This window comes from Bos grunniens, chromosome 4, assembly GCF_055505025.1.
Source record: "Bos grunniens cultivar Pamir isolate PY7600 chromosome 4, Bosgru_T2T1.0, whole genome shotgun sequence".
Classification (NCBI taxonomy): Eukaryota; Metazoa; Chordata; class Mammalia; order Artiodactyla; family Bovidae; genus Bos; species Bos grunniens.
This window is the reverse complement of record NC_141168.1, coordinates 90,856,032-90,876,056: the sequence shown is the minus strand read 5'-3', so window position 1 is coordinate 90,876,056 and position 20,025 is coordinate 90,856,032. Positions and strand designations below refer to the sequence as shown.

General features: G+C 36.2%; 1 protein-coding gene across 1 annotated transcript in view; it reads left to right on the top strand.

Annotated features, from left to right (window-relative positions):
* Nucleotides 1-20,025, top strand: part of ABCB5 (ATP binding cassette subfamily B member 5) — a 118,101-nt gene that overhangs the window by 68,369 nt on the left and 29,707 nt on the right. Inside the window, exons 16-19 of the mRNA XM_086397437.1 lie at nucleotides 2,512-2,655; nucleotides 3,600-3,704; nucleotides 3,888-3,965; nucleotides 11,217-11,300. Of these exons, the coding sequence (XP_086253563.1) occupies nucleotides 2,512-2,655; nucleotides 3,600-3,704; nucleotides 3,888-3,965; nucleotides 11,217-11,300 (411 nt within the window). The remainder of the gene's footprint in view (nucleotides 1-2,511; nucleotides 2,656-3,599; nucleotides 3,705-3,887; nucleotides 3,966-11,216; nucleotides 11,301-20,025) is intronic.

Sequence of the window (20,025 nt, the reverse complement as noted above, 5' to 3'; positions counted from 1 at the left end):
AAAGAGTTGGAATGGAACTTTTAAAATTTCTCTATATTCTGTTGGACAGTGACCTACCTGAAAAGTAAAGCTCTTTATGATGAAAATCCTCAGAAAACTTCAGAAAGGAAGATACTAGATAATTAAATTATTAAGTGAAAGTGTTAGTTGCTCAGTCGTTTCTGACTTTTTGCAACCTCATAGACTGTAGCCTACCAGGTCCTCTGTCCATGGGATTCTCCAGGCAAGAATACTGGAGTGGGTTGCCATTTCCTTCTCCAGGGGATCTTTGCAACCCAGAGATCAAACCCAGATCTCCCACATTGCAGGCAGATTCTTTACCATCTGAGCCACTAGGGAATCCCCCAATATAAATTTGGTTTAGCCATCCTGAAAAAAGACTTTAAAGGCTTTAGAATTTTAAAAGTTCTTTTGTTCAAACAATAGAGTTTGTATTATAATTGCCAGGCTAAGACTAAAACAAGAATTATATACTATTTTATATCTTACCTGAAATCTTTCTCTGGTTATCAGGTTCATAAATTTCATTACTTCAACAGTGAATGCCATGAGGAAGTTTCAACATATAAAATGCCTAGTAGTTTGCTACCTACATTCCTATTCAAAAGAATTACTCACCACAGAATTTGTTCACAAGATTTTTGAAGTTTCTTAAATAAATCCCCTAGGTATTCCAGACAAGAGAAAGGAGAGAGCATTATTATGTTATTTATCCTCTGATCATCATGACTACTACCTCCCCCATGGCACCCTCCATGGATCAGGATCTTTTCTAACTAGTCAGTTCTTCACATCAGGTGGCCAAAGTATTGGAGTTTCAGCTTCAGCAGCAGTCCTTCCAATGAATATTCAGGATTGATTTCCTTTAGAATTGACTGGTTGGATCTCCTTGCAGTCCAAGGGACTCTCAAGAGTCTTCTCCAACACCACAATTCAAAAGCATCAACTCTGCGGCACTTAGCCTTCTTTATGGTCCAACTCTCACATCTATACATGACTACTGGAAAAAACATAGCTTTGACTATACGGACCTTTGTCAGCAAAGTGATATCTCTGCTTTTTAATATGTTATCTAGGTTTGTCATAGTTTTTCTTCTGAGGAGCAAGTGTGTTTTTATGGCTGCAGTCCCCATCCACAGTGATTTTAGAGCCCAAGAAAGTAAAATCTGTCACTGCTTCCATTTTTTCCCCATCTATTTGCTGTGAAATGATGGAACTCGATGCCATGATCTTAGTTTTTTGAATGTTGAATTTAAGCCAGCTTTTTCACTCTCCTCTTTCACCCTCATCAAGAGGCTCTTTAGTTCCTCTTCATTTTCTGCCATTAGAGTGGTATCTGCATATCCGAGGTTGTTGGTACTGGGTATTTATTGTGTGCAAATACTGAGTTAAGCTTAATTCTGAAAACAATCCTCTACTCAGCATAAAAATGAATGAAATAATGCCATTTCTAACAACACAAATGGACCTAGAGATTATCATACTAAGTGAAGTAAATCAGAGAAAAACAAATATTATATGCTATCCCTTATATGTGGAACCTAAAAAAAAAAATGATACAAATGAACTTATTTGCAAAACAGAAACAGACTCACAGACTTAGAAAATAAATTTATGGTTACCAAAGGGGTAATGTATGGGGGAGGGATAAATTAGGAGTCTGGCATTGACATATACTCACTACTATATATAATAATAATAATCAACAAGGCCCTATTGTATAGCACAGGAAACTCTACTCACTATTCTGTGGTAACTTACACAAGAAAAGAATCTGAAAAAGAATGGATATATGTATAACTGAATCACTTTGGTGTACGTCTGAAATTAACACAACCTTGTGAATCAACTATCCTTCAATAAAAATAAAAACTAAAAAAAAAAAACAAACAAAAAAACAGTCCTGTAAGATAGGAACTGTTATCTTCCTCGAAAAGATAAGGAAAGTGAACCATGGTGATTGTAAGTAACATACTCAGATATTGCAGCAATTAACTTATAATTGGGAACCCCAAAATAAGCTTTTAACCAAGGTATTAGAAAAATGTTTCCATAAATAGTAATGAAACTAGAAAACTTTCAAGCTAAAATGCTAGAAAAACTTTTACCTTCTGTCTATGCTTAGTCCCTATCTAGATTTTGTCCTATGCTAGGGCATGATATTCAATCCAGTTTAACAGGTGTAAAGGAAAATATGCCTGTGATTTCTTCTAAAGTCTTAGCTATCAGCACACGTGTGTTAATTTATACTTTTTTAATGATAGTGACTGAGTGAAATGCCAAAAGGTGATAAGTTGCACAGTCACTTTTGTATAAAATTTATTTTATGTTTTGATACCATTATCAGTAATATAGGCAGTAAATTTTTTCTAAGAGAAATTCTGCTTTCTTCTCTATTACCTATTATATTTGATATTTTATATTATAGATCTAATCAAGATGGGCTAACTTCTTTAGATTCCATTATGCTCTCAAACTGGTTATAACCAAAGTATTTCATTTTATCTATAGACAAATCTTCCTGAAGTTTCTCTATTAAAAATTTTTAAATTATATAAGTCTGAATGGCCTTCTGTGGTTCTGGGGACACTGGCTTCTGTTCTAAATGGAACTGTTCATCCAATATTTTCCATCATCTTTGCAAAAATTGTAACTGTAAGTAAAACTAACCCACTAATATTTTTAACCATTTTAAACAAAGTGTGACCTGAGAGAATAGACCTGGGGTACCTTAACTCAACAAGGGGAAAATTGAGATGTGTGGTGGGTCACCCCTCATGTGGGATCCATGATAGAAAGGTTAGCTAATGTTCTCAGGGGATAAGCCAGCCTCTATTGTTAAGTGTTGGGCTGTACCTTGTTAACTGGGCAATCAGTAAAGAAATTGCTTTGTTTTCTAATTCTGACTCCAGTGCTGTGTCAGCATTCCAAAACACTGAAGTAATAAAAGAGACAAATATGGCTACTCTTTCTTTCAACTGGTCTGAACAATGACCATTTTTTATTACCAGTCAGAAAGAGGAAATAAGGAGTTCGGGACTGTGCTGGGGACCCAGGAGAGCTGACGAATTCAAGGATCTTATTAGAGCCATGTTAAGTCTTCAGTTTTAACAACAGCAACAGTCCAAGACTGTTGACGCTGTGTCAACATAGATACCAATATATGTATAGTTACTAATTTTAGGAACAATTTCTAGAGACATGTTAAAGGTCTCATATTGCAGGTGGTACTCTGAATAGAGGAATATTAAGAAACCTGAGTTATTAGAAATATTTTAATTAGAAAACTAATTTCAATAGTTTGTTTGAATATATACAGTGATATTAATAGCAGATAGAGGACTCATTTGTCTGGTTTCTTATTGATATATCTTAAGTGAGAGGATTTATGATGAGTTATTTTTCATTAAAGTAGTGTTATTTTTTATTTTATGTAATAAATGTAGAGGATAGAATGAGGTGCATTTTTTCCCTAGAAATATGTGGAAATTATTATGTTGAAATTCATTTTTAAAATTCTGATGAATAAATATTTTAGTTTTTTCTTTCTTTTATATTCTCCTCCAATCACCTGATTTAAAAAATCTACTCCTTTTCAGATGTTTGAAAATGATGATAAAACCACATTAAAACATGATGCAGAAATTTATTCCATGATATTTGTAATTTTGGGTGTTATTTGCTTTGTCAGTTATTTTATTCAGGTAAGCTTTTAATGAATTAACTGTGTATGTGATTACTGTTTTGTGTCATCCTATTTGAGTTAAAAATAGTAACTAGATATAACTAAATAAAATACAAATAAGTAAATATAGTAACTAAATATTCCAAAGAAATGGAAAAGACAGTTAAGAATAAATGTAAATTTTTGTTTGTTTCTTTTCCAGGGATTATTTTATGGCAGAGCAGGGGAAATCTTAACCATGAGATTAAGACACTTGGCATTTAAAGCCATGTTATATCAGGTTGGTGGTTAGTTATTTTTATCTTATTTTATTTAAAATGTGTTTTTAAATATTCTAGTTTTTAGTTTTTTCTTCATAAACATTTTCTTGACATAACCTTTCCTTTGATCATTTAAAAGCATCCTTTTTGTGTCCCAAGCAGCATCTGACATCAGAATTCTTGTGGTGTACTTTCCTAACAGAAGCAAGTCGAAAATTGTTATGTTCAAAAATGCAACTTACAGAAAACAAGATGTAGAGTTCACTCCTTGCTCCTTGCATTTATCTTGACAAATCTCTTTCAATGTATAGTGTTCTAGAATCCGAATGGAAGGCTAACTTAAAACTGAAAAGGAGTGTTAAGAACTACAGTATCTCGAGGAACATGTTTAAAAAGGAGGAGTTAATTTCTCATAGTGCTCATTCACTGCTGACTTCTTAAAGCAGTCATTCTTTCTGCCCGCATCAGAAGAGTACTGAACTCAGATAACATGTCTAGCTTGCGACACACAATCATTCACACCTATGCAATAACTAAAAATAGTTGAATCAAATAATAATCTTGAAAAGTAAGTCGTGAGGGCAAATGGCGGGAATGTCTCAGATTGGCACCTCTAAAATTCTTTCAGGAGGCTGAGGTATATTGGGTTACCCTGAAAGCCAGTAATCGTTTGAAGCCCTTTGCCACACTTTCTGTCACCGGAGCTCACCATGCAGGAGTAAATAGCTTCCTGCCAGGGTCATTTCTTTTCAAAAGTAGAGTTACTATCCCTCCAGCCGAGTCATCAAAACCAGTTTTTACATCTTGTGACTTTTAGCAATAGTGCTCAAAGAACTGCTGAGTAACAAAACTCCTCCACCTTTGTGTGCTGTTAGAGGATTACAGATTAAAAAAAAAAAAAAAGAGTGAGTTTCCCATAGCAACTGGAAGCAGTTGGTACCTAACATCCTCTCTCAAAATGTCCTGTTAGAGACAATTGGAAGCACTCAATCCAGAAAAACAAAAATCTACTTGATGGATCATAAAATGATCTAAAGACTACACATCTTGTGTAATTCTCATTAAGCTTGTACTTTTTTTTTTCTATGAATAGTTTATTTTTTTACCTCAGATTTTTGATGAAATTAGGTGTGATTTTAATTGGCTAATACTATATTTCACATTTGTTGAAAATTTCTGCTCATTTTTCATTCTTTGTGTATTTATGTTTTCCCACATTCAAGGACATTTATTTTCAATTTCCAGGAACTTTTGAAAATGTTCCCTGAATTTCTGAATATCTTAAATAGAAGAATATAAATTTTAACTTTTCCAATTATTACTTTGAACTTCTTTCTAGAGGTTTACAGGATGCTTTTGGTGGAGTATCCTAAGGCCGCAAGCCAGTTTAACCAGTAGATATTGTTAATCCAACAATATCTGATGGCTGATACTGGACATTAATCCTCTGCCTAGCATTAGCCATGTGACCATGAGGAGAGTAACATTCTTGGATTAATGTGTCTGCCCATGAGAATACACATACCTGTAAACTATAAGCTCTCCTTCTTCAGAACATACAAAGACACAAATAGAAACTGTGCTATTCAGCAGACATTATTCATTTCTCCCATAAATTCAACTGAGCCCCTTTCAGCTTACCATTTGTTTTCCCTCTTCATTCTTCAGCACTCTTTCTGCATATTTGCTTTTTTAAAATTGGAAAAAAGAGTAATGTAATTGGCCTTTTCTTCATAAATGTCGTAGAAGTTTCACTTTTTGTCTGTTAGTAAGGGAAATTCCTAATGTACAGTTTTGCCCTAACTCCTGTTACTTGTTTTTTTCCCCTAAGATACGATTTTTTTTTTAAGTCTTAGAAAGCATGCTAAAACTTGCAGTGCTTTTTATAACCATTTTGAAACCTCAGTTGAAGTTGAGGTATTTATGGAATCAGGTGTGGTCTTTTTGTAGGTATAAAATTGCTATTTTATTTGATCACTTGAGATCCTTCCAGTTGAAAAGAATGTTCAAATTGTTGCTGACTTCAGTGATTATAAATAACTCACTGTTTATTATGTTTAAGGGCTTCTCTTATGGCTCAGCTGGTAAAGAATCTGCCTGCAATGCGGGAGATCTGGGTTCGATCCCTGGGTTGGGAAGATCCCCTGGAGAGGGGAAAGCCTACCCACTCCAGCATTCTTGCCTGGAGAATCCCACAGACAGAGAAGTCTGATGGGCCGCAGTTCGTGGAGGTCACAAAGAGCTGGACATGACTAAGTGAGCACACAATGATAAATATTAGCCTATAGATCCATTTGGCTTTTTAAAAGATGTAAAGCTTATTTTTGCCTATTTCTCTCTAAACTGATTTGGGTAGGGCTTTGGTGCGGAGGGGTGGGAGGGGGCTCTAAATCATTAGATGATTGTGTTAGTGGAGATCACTAAGGAATCTCCAAAAAGATTTGAGGTAACAAATCCTGAAGCAGGAAAAACATATCATGAAACTCAACTGTAATGCTTCAGTTAGATGGCTTGATTAAAAATTCTGACATTTGGTTGCCTAGGTTTAAATCCTGGCCTCAGTTCTTTCCAGCTGTTTGACCTTGGGCAAGTTAATCTCTCAGTTCCTCCTTCTTCTCATTTATAAAATATGGATAATCATAGTATCTGTCTTATACTTGTGATGATTAAATGAGCAAAAACATACCAAGCACTTACAATGCCACTACCGTAGATTTTTACTTCTATTAGAATTATTGGCAGGAAAATGGGTTTTCTAGTATCGGAAAACTTAATGAAAGTGAAAGTTGCTCAGTCGTGTCCAACTCTTTGTGACCCCATGGAGTGTACAGTCCATTGAATTCTCCAGGCCACAATACTGGAGTGGATAGCTGTTCCCTTCTTCAGGGGATCTTAACCTAATTTATAATCATATCACCATCAGGAAGATAAGAAGCAAGCTAATTTTTACTCAATACCAGCTGTGTTCCAGAAACTATACTAAGTGTTTCAGCATACAGTGCCTATGTTGAAAAGCAAACCCTAGAGTGAATAATTGCTGACTTGTTGAAAAGCAAGTTTGGATATCTTGCTGATTGAACATCGTCACATAAGGACTAAGACTAGTCATATATGTATCCTTTGCCTTATGTATCAGAGCAATTACTATACTATAGAATCAGGAATGTAAATTCTTTTTTATACTTCATATTGTATCTAAAACTTCTTTGGGTATTCCATGTCATGCTGAAATATAGAAATAATTACACAGTGTAAACTATATATATATATACACACACACACACACACACACTCATATATATATACACATATAATTGCGTTTGTGCATGCTCAGTCAGTCATGTCCAAAACTCTTCATGACACCATGGACTGTAGCCCACCAGACTCCTCTGTCCATGGGATTTCCCAGGCAAGAGTAGTTGGCAAACCACCCCAGTATACTTGCCATGAGAACCTCATGAACTGTATAAAAGGCCTTTTAAAGAGATATGACACTTAAAGATGAGTCTCCCAGGTCTGAAGGTGTCCAATATGCTACTGGGGAAGAGTAGAGAATTACCAATAGCTCAGAGTGAATGAAACAGCTGGGCCAAAGTGGATATGATGCTCAGTTTTTGATGTGTCTGGTGACGCTAGTAAAATCTGATGCAGCAAAGAACAGTATTGTATAGGAAAACTGGATATGGTCAAGCAGGAGAGGGTAAAAACATCGACATCCTAAGAATCAGCAAACTAAAATGGACAAGAATAGGCAAATTTAATTCAGATGATCATTATATCCATTACTGTGGGCAAACAATGCCATAGAAGAAACAGAGTAACCCTTATAATCAACAAGAGTCTGAAATACAGTACTTGAGTGCAACCTTAAAAAGGACAGAATGATCTTGGTTCGTTTTCAAGACAAACCATTCACCATCACGGGAATTTGAGTTTATTCCCCTACCACTGATGGAAGAGATGGGAAGAATACATGGATGAACTGTATAAAAAAAGATCTTAATGAACCAGGTTACTATGATGATGTGGTTAGTCACCCAGAGTCAGACATTCTGGAGTGTGAAGTCAAGTGGGCCTTAAGAAGCACTGCTGTTAGTAAAGCTAGTGGATGCAATGAAATTCCAGCAGAACTATTTAAATCCCTAAAGGAGGATGCCATCAAGGTTTTGCATTCATTATGTTAGCAAATCTGGAAGACCCAGCAGTGGCCACAGGACTGGAAAAGGTCAATCTCATCCCAATTCCCAAGAAGGGTAGTACCAAAGAATGTGCTAACCATCAGACAATCGCACTCATCTCCCATGCTAGTAAGGTCATGCTTAAAATCTTGCATGCTAGGCTTCAGCATTATACAAACCAAGAACTTCCAGATGTCTAAACTGGGTTTAGAAAAGGAAGAGGAACTAGAGATCAAATTGCCAACATTCACTGGATTATAGAGAAAGCAAGGGAATTTCAGAAAAAATTCTCTCTGTTATATCGACTACACTAAAGCCTTTGACTGTGTGGATCATGAAAAATATGGAAAGCTCTTGAAGAGATGGGAATACCAAACTGTCTTACCTGTCTCCTGAGAAACTGTATTTGAGTCAAGAAGCAGCAGTTAGAACCCTGTATGGAACAACTGATTGGTTCAAGATGGGGAAAGGAGTACAACAGAGCTGTCTGCTGTCACCCTGATTGTTTAACCTATATGCTGAGCAGATCATGAGAAATGCCAGGCTGGATGAGTTACAAACTGGAATCAAGATAGGCGGGAGAAACATCAACAACCTCAGATATGCGAGTGATACCACTCTAATGGCAGAGAGCGAAGAGGAAATAAAGAGCCTCTTGATGAAGCTGAAGGAGAAAAGTGAAAGAGCCAGCTTAAGACTAAATATTTTTTAAAAAACCAATAAAATACAGCCCCATTACTGCATGGCACATAAAAGGGGAAAAGGTGGAAATAGTGACAGATTTCCTCTTATTTGGCTCCAAAATCACTGCGGACAGTGACTGCAGCCATGAAATCAGAAGACGATTGCTTCTTGGCAGGAAAGCGATAACAAACTAGACAGGGTGTTGAAAAGCAGAGACATTACTCTGCCAACAAAGGTACATATAGTCAAGGCTATGGTATTCCCAGTAGTCACGTATGGTTATGAGAGTTGGACCATAAAGAAGGCAGAACACCAAAGAATTGATGCCTTCAAACTTTGGTGCTGGAGAAGATTCCTAAAAGTCCCTTGGACAGCAAGGAGATCAAACCAGTCAATCTTAAAGATCAATTCTGATTATTCACTAGAAGGACTGATGCTGAACCTGAAGCTCCAGTATTTTTGTCATCTGATTCAAACAGATGACTCATTGGAAAAGTCCCTGATGCCGGGGAAGATCAAGGCAGAAGGAGAAGAGGGCATCAGAGAATGAGATGGCTGGACGGTATCACCGATGCAATGAACATGAACTTGGGCAAACTCCAGGAGACGGTGGGGGACAGGGAGGCCTGGTACGCTGCAGTCCATGGGGTCACAAAGAGTCCAACATAACTGGGAGACTGAACAACAACAACAGAATCAGGAATGTAATATTAAATAATAAATTATTTTTTATACTTTTACTTTATATTGTATCTAAAACTTCCTTGGGTATTCCATGTCATGTTGAAATATAGAAATAATTATGCAGTGTAAACTATATATATATATATATATATATATTCTATGAGTGCATGCTCATAGAATGCACTGTCCTGTCCAAAACTCTGCAACCCCATGGTCTCTAGCCCACCAGACTCCTCTGTCCATGGGATTTACCAGGCAAGAATACTGGAGTTAAGCTGCCATTTCCTTCTTCCGGGGATCTTCCCAACCCAGGGATCAAGCCTGCTAGTATACAATAAAAACCAAGTAATGTCTTCTAGATCAGGAGTGCTGTAGTTAAAATTACCGCTCATGTGTGTTCACAATAAGATAGGCTCTTGACTGGGGTTCTGTTCTCAACACCACTACTGTATCATGCAGATCGTGATCTCTATAAAATGTCCTTTGAGCATCTAGACCCTAAGTTGTCTGGGACACCTTCTCAATCCAGAGGTTTACAGAGTAGTGATGTCATGCTAGGACTGCAATCCCCCTGACCCCTCCCATATTCCTCCACAGGGGCTCTCTTCTTACATAGCAGCATGATTAATGCACCACCTTCTATCTGTCTTGTTTTTGTTTCCTTAGCTGGCAGAAACATGTTACCTGGGCATCAGGGCCCTGGCTGGGTTAAGTAATTCAAGAATTCTTTTGCTCTTCACTCACTAAAAATCAGTCATTTTTAGAGCCAGTCTCCACATAGTTTTAAGCCATAAGAGGTTTAAGTAGTTTGAGTGCATGGGAGGAAACATTCAATAGCTAAGGAAAGAAAATCAGCATTCCTCAAAGTTGAGAAGTGCTAAGTGCTATCTGTATTTGATGTTGAAAATGAAATTGGTTATAACATTATTCTTTTATTGTGTGTATTTTTGACCTATCAAATTGCATGCTTTTTTGGCTGCAGGGGTTTTACAGCAGGCTTTCTGCCTCTTTAGTTTCTCACAATGCCCAGTACTTATAAGATCTAGGTAGGAATGTAAAGTGTCAGGGAAAATCTTGCCTATATAGGTCCTGAAGAGAAGGAAACAGATTTTTTAAAAAAATCATTTCTAAGTTTAGACAGAAAGTTTGGAAATATTTCTAAGGTGTCTTGTGCATTACCTTACTTTTTTAGTAAAATCTGCTCTCCACAAAAATTACTTGTGCAGTAAAATTATAAATTACTTGGTGGTTCAAAATGATCATTTTAAACACCAATTACTATGTAGTGTTGTAGCATGGTAGAGTCCAAGCTGTTGGATTTAAGTTCTTCAGTTTGTATCTACATACAGATCTTCACGAAGTTAAGAAAAAAATTTATTTGCTCCACAAATTTAAATGCCTGTGAGTAAAGATGCAGGCAAATAAATGCTTTCAAAGTTAATATAGCACTTCCCTGGTGGCTCAGACAGTAAAGAATCCACCTGGAATGCGGGAGACCTGGGTTCGATCCCTGGGTTGGGAAGATCCCCTGGAGAAGGGCATGACAACTCACTCTAGTATTCTTCCCTGGAGAATCCCCTTGGATAGAGGAGCCTGGCAGGCTGCAGTCCATGGGCTGCAGAGTTGGACACGACTGAGCAAATAGGCACACAGCACAAGTTAATACAGCACAATCACAAGTCAAAGAATTTTTTGATAACCATTTTAATTCTCTTTTTTCTTTAGGATATTTCCTGGTTTGATGATAAAGAAAACACCACAGGAGCCTTGACAACAATATTAGCCATAGATATAGCACAAATCCAAGGAGTATGTATATTGCTTTTATTTTTAAATGGTGTATGTTTGTGTTACACATGAGTGCATGTACACATATGTGTCTTTGCATATATGTGAGCTATGCTGAGATGACCCACATCATTAAGGAAACCAGCTAAGTCTCAGGGCTAACAGGAAGCTCTCAATGAAAGATATAAGGAAGCGTTTCAGTTCTGGACATTTTTAACTAAAAATAAGGGGCATTTAGGACACATAATAGGATAACCAGAGGACTACAGAAAATACCAAGAATGAGTTAGACAAAAAAGCTCAGAATTAGATAGTAATATAAGATAGAGTAACAAAATTAAAACACACAAATAACTTGGAAGTTTTAAAAGAAGAAAGTTTAATTTTTCTTTCCCCCCAGAAAATAAAATCTCATTTAAGTAATATGTAACAAGTTAAATTCATGTGTATCTGGAAATGGTTCTGTGCTGTTGTTATACAGATCAAGTTAAAGAGTTATGTGTAATCATGACTGGTCACAATAGGTGTAAACAAAATGTACACTGATGCACAATATTCAAAATCAATGACAGAATGACTAGCATAACGTATGTCAAAGTGATGCTTAAATAAGTGTGGGGAGTAGGATAGTATGGAAGATAAAGAGTAATTTATTAGCTTTCATCCTGTTATTTTAATAAAATTAATCTTTTATTACAAGCGGAGTTTCAACTACGATTGAGAAAAGAAATGTAAAACAAAATTTTTCCACTTTGAATTTAAGTGAGATAAAGTTTTTGCTCTCTTTGTTAAAATAAGAATTCTACCAGTTATAAACTTTCATTTTTCCTTATGTATGTGGAGAAAAGGAAAGTCAATGATGCACCTCTGAAGGACAGAAAAATCTTAACAGTTTTTGGTTGTTGTTGTTATTGTTTAGAAATGCTGAAATGTTGATTACAGCATTGCTATCAGAGCAACAAATTGTCAACTAAAACAGCTCTTCAAAATTGTATTTTCTTTTGGAAGCTATTTCCACAAGACATGGCCACTATTCTAATTTTAGTAACTTTTGCAAAACCTCTTTTTCAATATATACATTCAAGGAAATAGATTTCTAATACTAGAGAATAGAGCAAGTTGGTTACAATTATAAACATTCACATGCTTCTGTATTGGTTTAGAAAACTAATTTTATGATGTAGAAAGACCTAAAAAGGAAAGGGGGCATCATCTTCATCACTTCCTGAAACTCTTTTTTATAATTTTTAAAACAAGGCTCTAAATTTCATTGGATAGCATTTAAATTTTAAAGTAAGGCTGAGAAGCTAGATTTTACTGATATAAATGGGAAAAAAATGATGGATAGAATTTCACTTAGTCATTAAGGAATGAGGATAGCAATAATCCTCCATAGCACAATAGAATGAGATGAATGGCAACATCTGTATTTAGAAATTCAAGGGTTCACTAAATTTGGCAGAAATATCAGTCCCTATAATTCCATTTGGATCTCCATTCTACAAAACTTTTTTTTTTCCTTTGCTGTGTGAATGTTTTTCTCTTACTACCTATCATCATTCAGATCTTTTAAGAATTCAGTGAAGTAGGAATTCTTACTACCAGCTATACTTTATAAGTAAGACACTTCTTTTAGTAAGTATTTACTTGAATGAAAAGAACAAATTAGTACTAAAGACCAACACTGCTTTCCTAAAATCTCTTAGTTGTGTCAAATGATAATGTTGTCTCTTATCAAGAGAAATTAATGAGAATATTTGTCAGTGTGGTTCCTCATAAGCGTTTGACTAATACCATTTGATCATTTGAAAATTTCCTGTTGCAGTTAGTAAATGTCGTTCTCATGATAACTTCTGGGCAAGTCAAATCATTTTCATTGAATAAGAAGTAGTAGCTAAAGACTGCTGCTGCTAAGTTGCTTCAGTCGTGTCTGACTCTGTGCGACCCCATAGACAGAAGCCCACCAGGCTCCCCTGTCCCTGGGATTCTCCAGGCAAGAACACTGGAGGGGGTTGCCATTTCCCTCTCCAATCCCTCTTTCACTCCAACAGTGAAAAGTGAAAGGGAAGTCACTCAGTCGGGTCCGACTCTTAGAGACCCCATGGACTACAGCCTACCAGGCTTCTCCATCCATGGGATTTTCCAGGAAAGAGTACTGGAGTGGGGTGCCATTGCCTTCTCCATAGCTAAAGACTAGATGGCTAGAATACTCAATGACCCATTTAAAGTTGCAGAATTTGAAAAGCAAAGCAACAAAAGAAGGATACAAAGAATGAGACTGTATCTGCTGCTGCTGCTGCTGCTAAGTCGCTTCAGTCGTGTCCAACTCTGTGCGACCCCATGGACTGCAGCCTACCAGGCTCCTCCACCCATGGGATTTTCCAAGCAAGAGTACTGGAGTGGGTTGCCATTGTCTTCTCCGGAGACTGTGTCTACTAGCATATAATTCACATAAACCCTTGCTTTGCCAAGGTTTGAATGGATTCTCTATCAACTTGAATGGATTCTCTATCAAAGGAAGAATTATTTCCAAATCCCATTTGACCAGTATTTCTTTTCTCACAAAGATACACCACACTAGAGATGAATCAGAAAACAATAATTCAGGGTCATATTTCCTATCAACTTGAGGAAGATATATTTCCATCTCAGTTTCTTCATCATGCAATTTCAGTCACATGTTACTTTTATCAAATGTAATAGGGTGAATGTTCATGAACTAGCCCCTTAATAACATAAATATTATTATGAAACCCTTACTAATGACCAAAAGTCTAAGCTCCAGGTCATTTTTAGATGTTCTGATACTCTGAGAGTCTTGAGAAAAACATGTTAGTGAAATAAGCTTATAGGACAAAATGATTCATGAAACAGTTGATTGAATACAACCATTTTAACTGGCATTATTTCAGCCCAAGGTAATGGCTTACTGCCAGTACAGCTGTCAACAGACTATTTTCTGTGTAAAATGTAGTTTTATTAAAGGTATAGAGCCATTTTAAATTCTTGGGAGACTGAATTTCACAGAATTACAAGGTACTGTTTCTGTATATTTTAGCAACTCCTCTTCACCAACCAGAAGTCTTACCTCACTTTTGTCCTTAAGAAGCCCACAACATCCACTTGATATACCACTGACAGACACAATGTTAGTTCCAAAATTCTCCTCATCAGAACTATAGTTACATTGCCCCCCAAGAAATAGAAATTTCATTTATTAATTCCAATAGCCCAATGAATTGATTAGGTAGAGCTCTGCTATCATTGCCTAGACAATGGTGACCTCACTTCTTGATTAAATTTTTTGACATGGAAAGAGTATAAAACAGCTTAACATTACTTAACAATGTGAGTAGTCACTGAAATCACTTTATCACAGTATGTTAGTGTATAATTGCTGTTTGCCTTACAATTTTAGGTTGAATTCATTGAGACATTATCAAGTCTATAGCAAAACTTAATATAGTGGTTCAAGGTGGTTCTTCTTATAAAGAAAAATTTCAATCTCAGTCCTGAACTCAATACTCCATAGTAAAACTTTACCGCTGCTAAACCCACAAACTGTTGGGAAGACAAATCAAGAAATTCAACTTCCGCTTTTGACCAAAAAATTAAGAGAAAGCTATAGGGACAAATGGACTTCACTGAGCATACTGGTCCAAATGCGTAATTAGTTCAGTTCAGTTCAGTTCAGTTCAGTGGTCAGTGGTGTCCAACTCTTTGCGACCCCATGAATCACAATACACCAGGCCTCCCTGTCCATCACCAACTCCCGGAGTTCACTCAAACTCAAGTCCATCGAGTCGGTGACGCCATCCAGCCATCTCACCCTCTGTCGTCCCCTTTTCCTCCTGCCCCCAATCCCTCCCAGCATCAGAGTCTTTTCCAGTGAGTCAACTCTTCACATGAGGTGGCCAAAGTACTGGAGTTTCAGCTTTAGTATCCTTCCTTCCAAAGAACACCCAGGACTGTTCTTCTTTAGAATGGACTGGTTGGATCTTCTTGCAGTCTAAGGGACTCTCAAGAGTCTTCTCCAACACCACAGTTCAAAAGCATCAATTCTTCGGCGCTCAGCTTTCTTCACAGTCCAACTCTCACATCCATATATGACTACTGGAAAAACCATAGCCTTGACTAGATGGACCTTTGTTGGCAAAGTAATGTCTCTGCTTTTCAATATGCTATCTAGGTTGGTCATAACTGTCCTTCCAAGGAGTAAGCATCTTTTAATTTCATGGCTGCAATCACCATCTGCAGTGATTTTGGAGCCCAGAAAAATAAAGTCTGTCACTGTTTCCCCTTCTATTTCCCATGAAGTGATGGGACCAGATGCCATGATCTTCGTTTTCTGAATGTTGAGCTTCAAGCCAACTTTTTCACTCTCCTCTTCCATTTTCATCAAGAGGCTTTTTAGTTCCTCTTCACTTTCTGCCATAAGGGTGGTGTCATCTGCATATCTGAGGTTATTGATATTTCTCCCAGCAATCTTGATCCAGCTTGTGTTTCTTCCAGTCCAGCATTTCTCATGATGTACTCTGCATATAAGTTAAATAAGCAGGGTGACAATATACAGCCTTGACGTACTCCTTTTCCTATTTGGAACCAGACTGTTGTTCCATGTCCAGTTCTAACTGCTTCCTGACCTGTATATAGGTTTCTCAAGAGGCAGGTCCGGTTGTCTGGTATTCCCATCTCTTTTAGTAAATTCATTTATTTTTCACAAAATACTTTATTAATGAATAATATGAATACAGTGAACAACAACAAGCCTTAAACACCTTCATTTTCACAAACTTTATAAATTTGTCCAACTAAACCTTTTTTTTTCCTCTACAAATATTTTTGCCCCCATCGGTTGTAGTACATCTTAGCAGGTTACACTTAGGTTGTACTCGTCTAGGTTTTTGTCTCAACTTCTTTGAAAATATTCTCAACTGTAGTTGTTGCATATAGATTATCCATAGCAGCTAATTTTTCAGTCACTTCAAACTTGACATTGACTCATCAAAAAAAAACAACAATTAAGCAGTATAACTGTTTAGGTCAATCCATCAAGAGCCAGGGAAACTACTTAAAATGACCTAGCTTGATTTTCAATTGATCATTGACATTTTTGTTGTTCTCAACTTTTTGAGCAATAGTTTTCATATCATCTGATATAAATTTATGCTCTCTGAACACATCTCTTCCACTACTGCAATCAAACATGATTTAATTAACTCACTATCTGTGACTTTCTTTACTTAGCTAATAAATGAGCTGCTCAGAAACTTATTTAGATTCAGCCTCATTTTCACTTTTTAGTTTTATGAATAAATTGTTAAGATGTGTTATTCCATTTTAATTTTCTAATATTGATAAATGTTACTTTCCTGTGAATTAGGAATTTCATGATGAGTGCTGTCTCCTAATGTTGACATGTTCTGTTTCTTTTTAGAACTATACAGTATCATAGCATAATAAACACAACACTGTGGCATCTAATTAGAACACAAAGTGATCCTTAAAAGCAGACCTCCCAAAGTCCACTTTTCTCTTCCTTTCTTGTCTTTAGATGATGGACATCAATGGTAATTTTTAAAATTTGAATAAAATACCATAGTACAGCAACACACGTGGCACTCCACATGCTGCCAAATTACAGTTGTCTCACACTGAGCAGCAATACAAAGTGAGGAGAGGGGCACGTAAGGTTTCTCTAGCAATGTCTCAACTTCCATCATTTTAGCGCTAAGATAGCCATAGACAATAGGTAAACAAAGAGACATGGCTGTGTTTCAATAAAACTTTGTTTATGGACACTGACGTTTTGATTTGTAGAAATTTGATGTGGGTCTTTTTCATTTATCCTCCTTATCTCTTAACTTTTTGAGTGTATGCTATACAATTATAATAACTTTTAAGGCCATTATCTGCTACATCTAACATTTCTGTCAGTTCTGAGTCAGTTTCAATTTATTGATTTTTATGCTCATTAAGGGTCCTTTTTTGCTGCTTTTTGGCATACCTGATAATTTTTGACTAGATGCCACATGTTGTGAATATAAATTTTTAGGTGCTGAATATTTTTGTATTTCTATAAATATTCTTGTCTTGTTCTGGGATGCAGTTAAATTACCTGGAAACAGTTTGATCTTTGGGAGGCGGGTCTTGGTTTTAAGATTTATTAAGCAAGACTGGAGTCAACTACTGAGGCAAGACATTGAACATGCGCTACCCAATGCTGGGTGAATAATGAGGTTTTCCAGTCAGGCTGGTATGACCAAACACTATTTCTAGCCTTCACACATGCATTGTTCAATTGAATACTCAAGAGGGGCCCTTTCTGGATATGTAGATTTCTTTCTGTATACCTTTAGTGTTCTGTATTGCAAACTCTAGCTTCCTTGGCCTCTCCAGACTCTCAGCTTTGTCTATTCCACTTAGTCTGGTGGGCTCTGTCTTAGAGGTCTTAGAGTTCACCCTTTCTATTCTACAGCCTTGAAGCTCTTTCAAGGCGTAAGCTGGGGCAATCATAGGGCTTACCTTGTTTGTTTCCCATTTCCCTTGGTTGCCTTAGGTCTAGTATCTTGAAACTTATTGTTTCATATATTTTGTCTATTTTTTATTTGTTTCAGCTGAAAGGACAAATTCATTCCTTCTGTTCATGTTAGCCAGAAGCAGGAATCCTGCCATATGGAATTTTATTTCTACAATTACATACTGAGTTTACTTCCATTTATCTTCTTACGGTAGCCATTTTCTGGAATTTTCTTATCAAAGTTGTATTCCCCACATTTATTACAGTACCTTGGACATAGTAGATGCTCCATAATGGTTATCTGCAGAACTATTTATGACTTTCTGCTTTTAATTCTCAAGGAAAAATTCTATTTTTCTGCACATTGATAAAGAATCTAAAGAAGTTTAATTAAATTTCTTCTGATTTCCAGTTCTAAATTCTTTCCAGAACTACACTATTACTCTAGGCTTTAAAGGCAATTTTTTATTTTCCTTTAGTTCTTATAGTATTTTTCAAGACTGAATTTTTTTTTTTAATTCTTTCTGGAATAAGAAAGATATATTTGGATCCTTCTTATCCTGCTACCATCACCAAAAGGCAGGGATTGTGGCCTGTCCATGGCTGCATTGACTGTATATTTCAATAAGTTTCTGGTAGCTTAAACTAAAATGCCACATAGAAAGGTATATGATCTTATTTTTAAGAAGCAGATTAGTACAAAAGTGGATAACTCAAGCTTGTTGAATAAACAAGGATATGCAAGTACAAGTCAGTTTATAGAAAGGTCTTATGTCCTAAATGAAAAGTTCAAACACAAGACTGTTCCATCAAAAATTTGGCAGGTTTACACTTGAATGTTTTTAGACATGAGGTTGGTATGCGTAGTGTATAGCCTAATTGTCAGTGATTCTCAAATGTTCATCTACTGTGGCATCTTCAGTTCATCTACTGTACTTCTATCTCTCTTTCCAGCACACTGCATAATTTTATACACAAAAGCTACAATCCTCAGCATACTTTCTGTCTTTCCTCTTCTGGTTTTCTACCTCTTTACTTCCTTTTGATCTACTGTCAAGAATTGTAATTTTTAAAGAAAATAGGATAAAAACAGAGGAAGGCAGTAAAGAAAAGAACTATATTATGGCCACCTAATAGGAAATATCCAAACAGAAAAGAATAACTGTCCACTGGATATATTTCATACTTTTGTTAATATAGATATAGTGCTAAGAACTGTCATCTGAAAAAGGAAAAGTCATTGACTTCAAACTAAGAAACTACAAAGTGGAAATTAATGAATGTATAAAGGCCTACAAATCATAGCTATCAAGTAATTGATGGCAAGTAATTTCTTAGTAATATATAGATGAATTTTATATTAAAAGAATATCTTATTCTTAACAAAACCTGATTGTAATTTTTTTTAATATTTCTATTTTATAGAAAAATATATACAGTTTATGTGGCTGTAGGGGCATTCCACAGTTAATTTGATGTGGGGGTGGGACCTTCAACATTACAAGTGCTTAAGTTCCACAGCCTCTTCATCCAACTATATGATCTATATAACTCTGAAACTCATGGTGAGGGTGGGAGGAAAGGAGCAAGTTGACAGTATATTAGTTTGCTAGGTTGCTGTAACCAAGTACCACAGTCTGAGTGGCTTAAACAACAGGAATTTATTCCCTCATGGCTCTAGAGGTTAAAAGCCAGGATCAAAATGTTGGCATGGTTGGTTTCATTCTGCATCCTCTCACCTTGACTTATATATAGTTTTCTTCTTGTTGTGTCTTTCCTCCATGCAAACATGTCCACATTGAAATTTCCTTTTTTTAAAATAAGGAAACCAATCATATTGGAGTAGGGTTCAACCTCAAAAAACTTATTTTAACTTAATCACCTCTTTAAGGACCTTATCTCCAAATGCAGTCACATTCTGAGGAACTGGGAGTCAGGATCTCAACATATGAGTTTGGGTGGGAGGTGTAGGACAATTCAGTCATAATATACACATCATATATCTCTGCATCATCCAGAACCCTCAAGAGACAGAGTGTGAGCAAGTGTTAAGTACCAAATGATGTTCTTATTTTAAGCTCATAGATTAGAGTCAGTCTGTAATAAATACCCTAAGGCATATTTAAAATGTTACCTGTCTGTCTGCCTGAATTTTCAGTATTTAGTGGTTTGTTTGGTATTTGCTATTGTTATTTGTTTTTACTTTGGGGAGTTTTTTTTGATTGT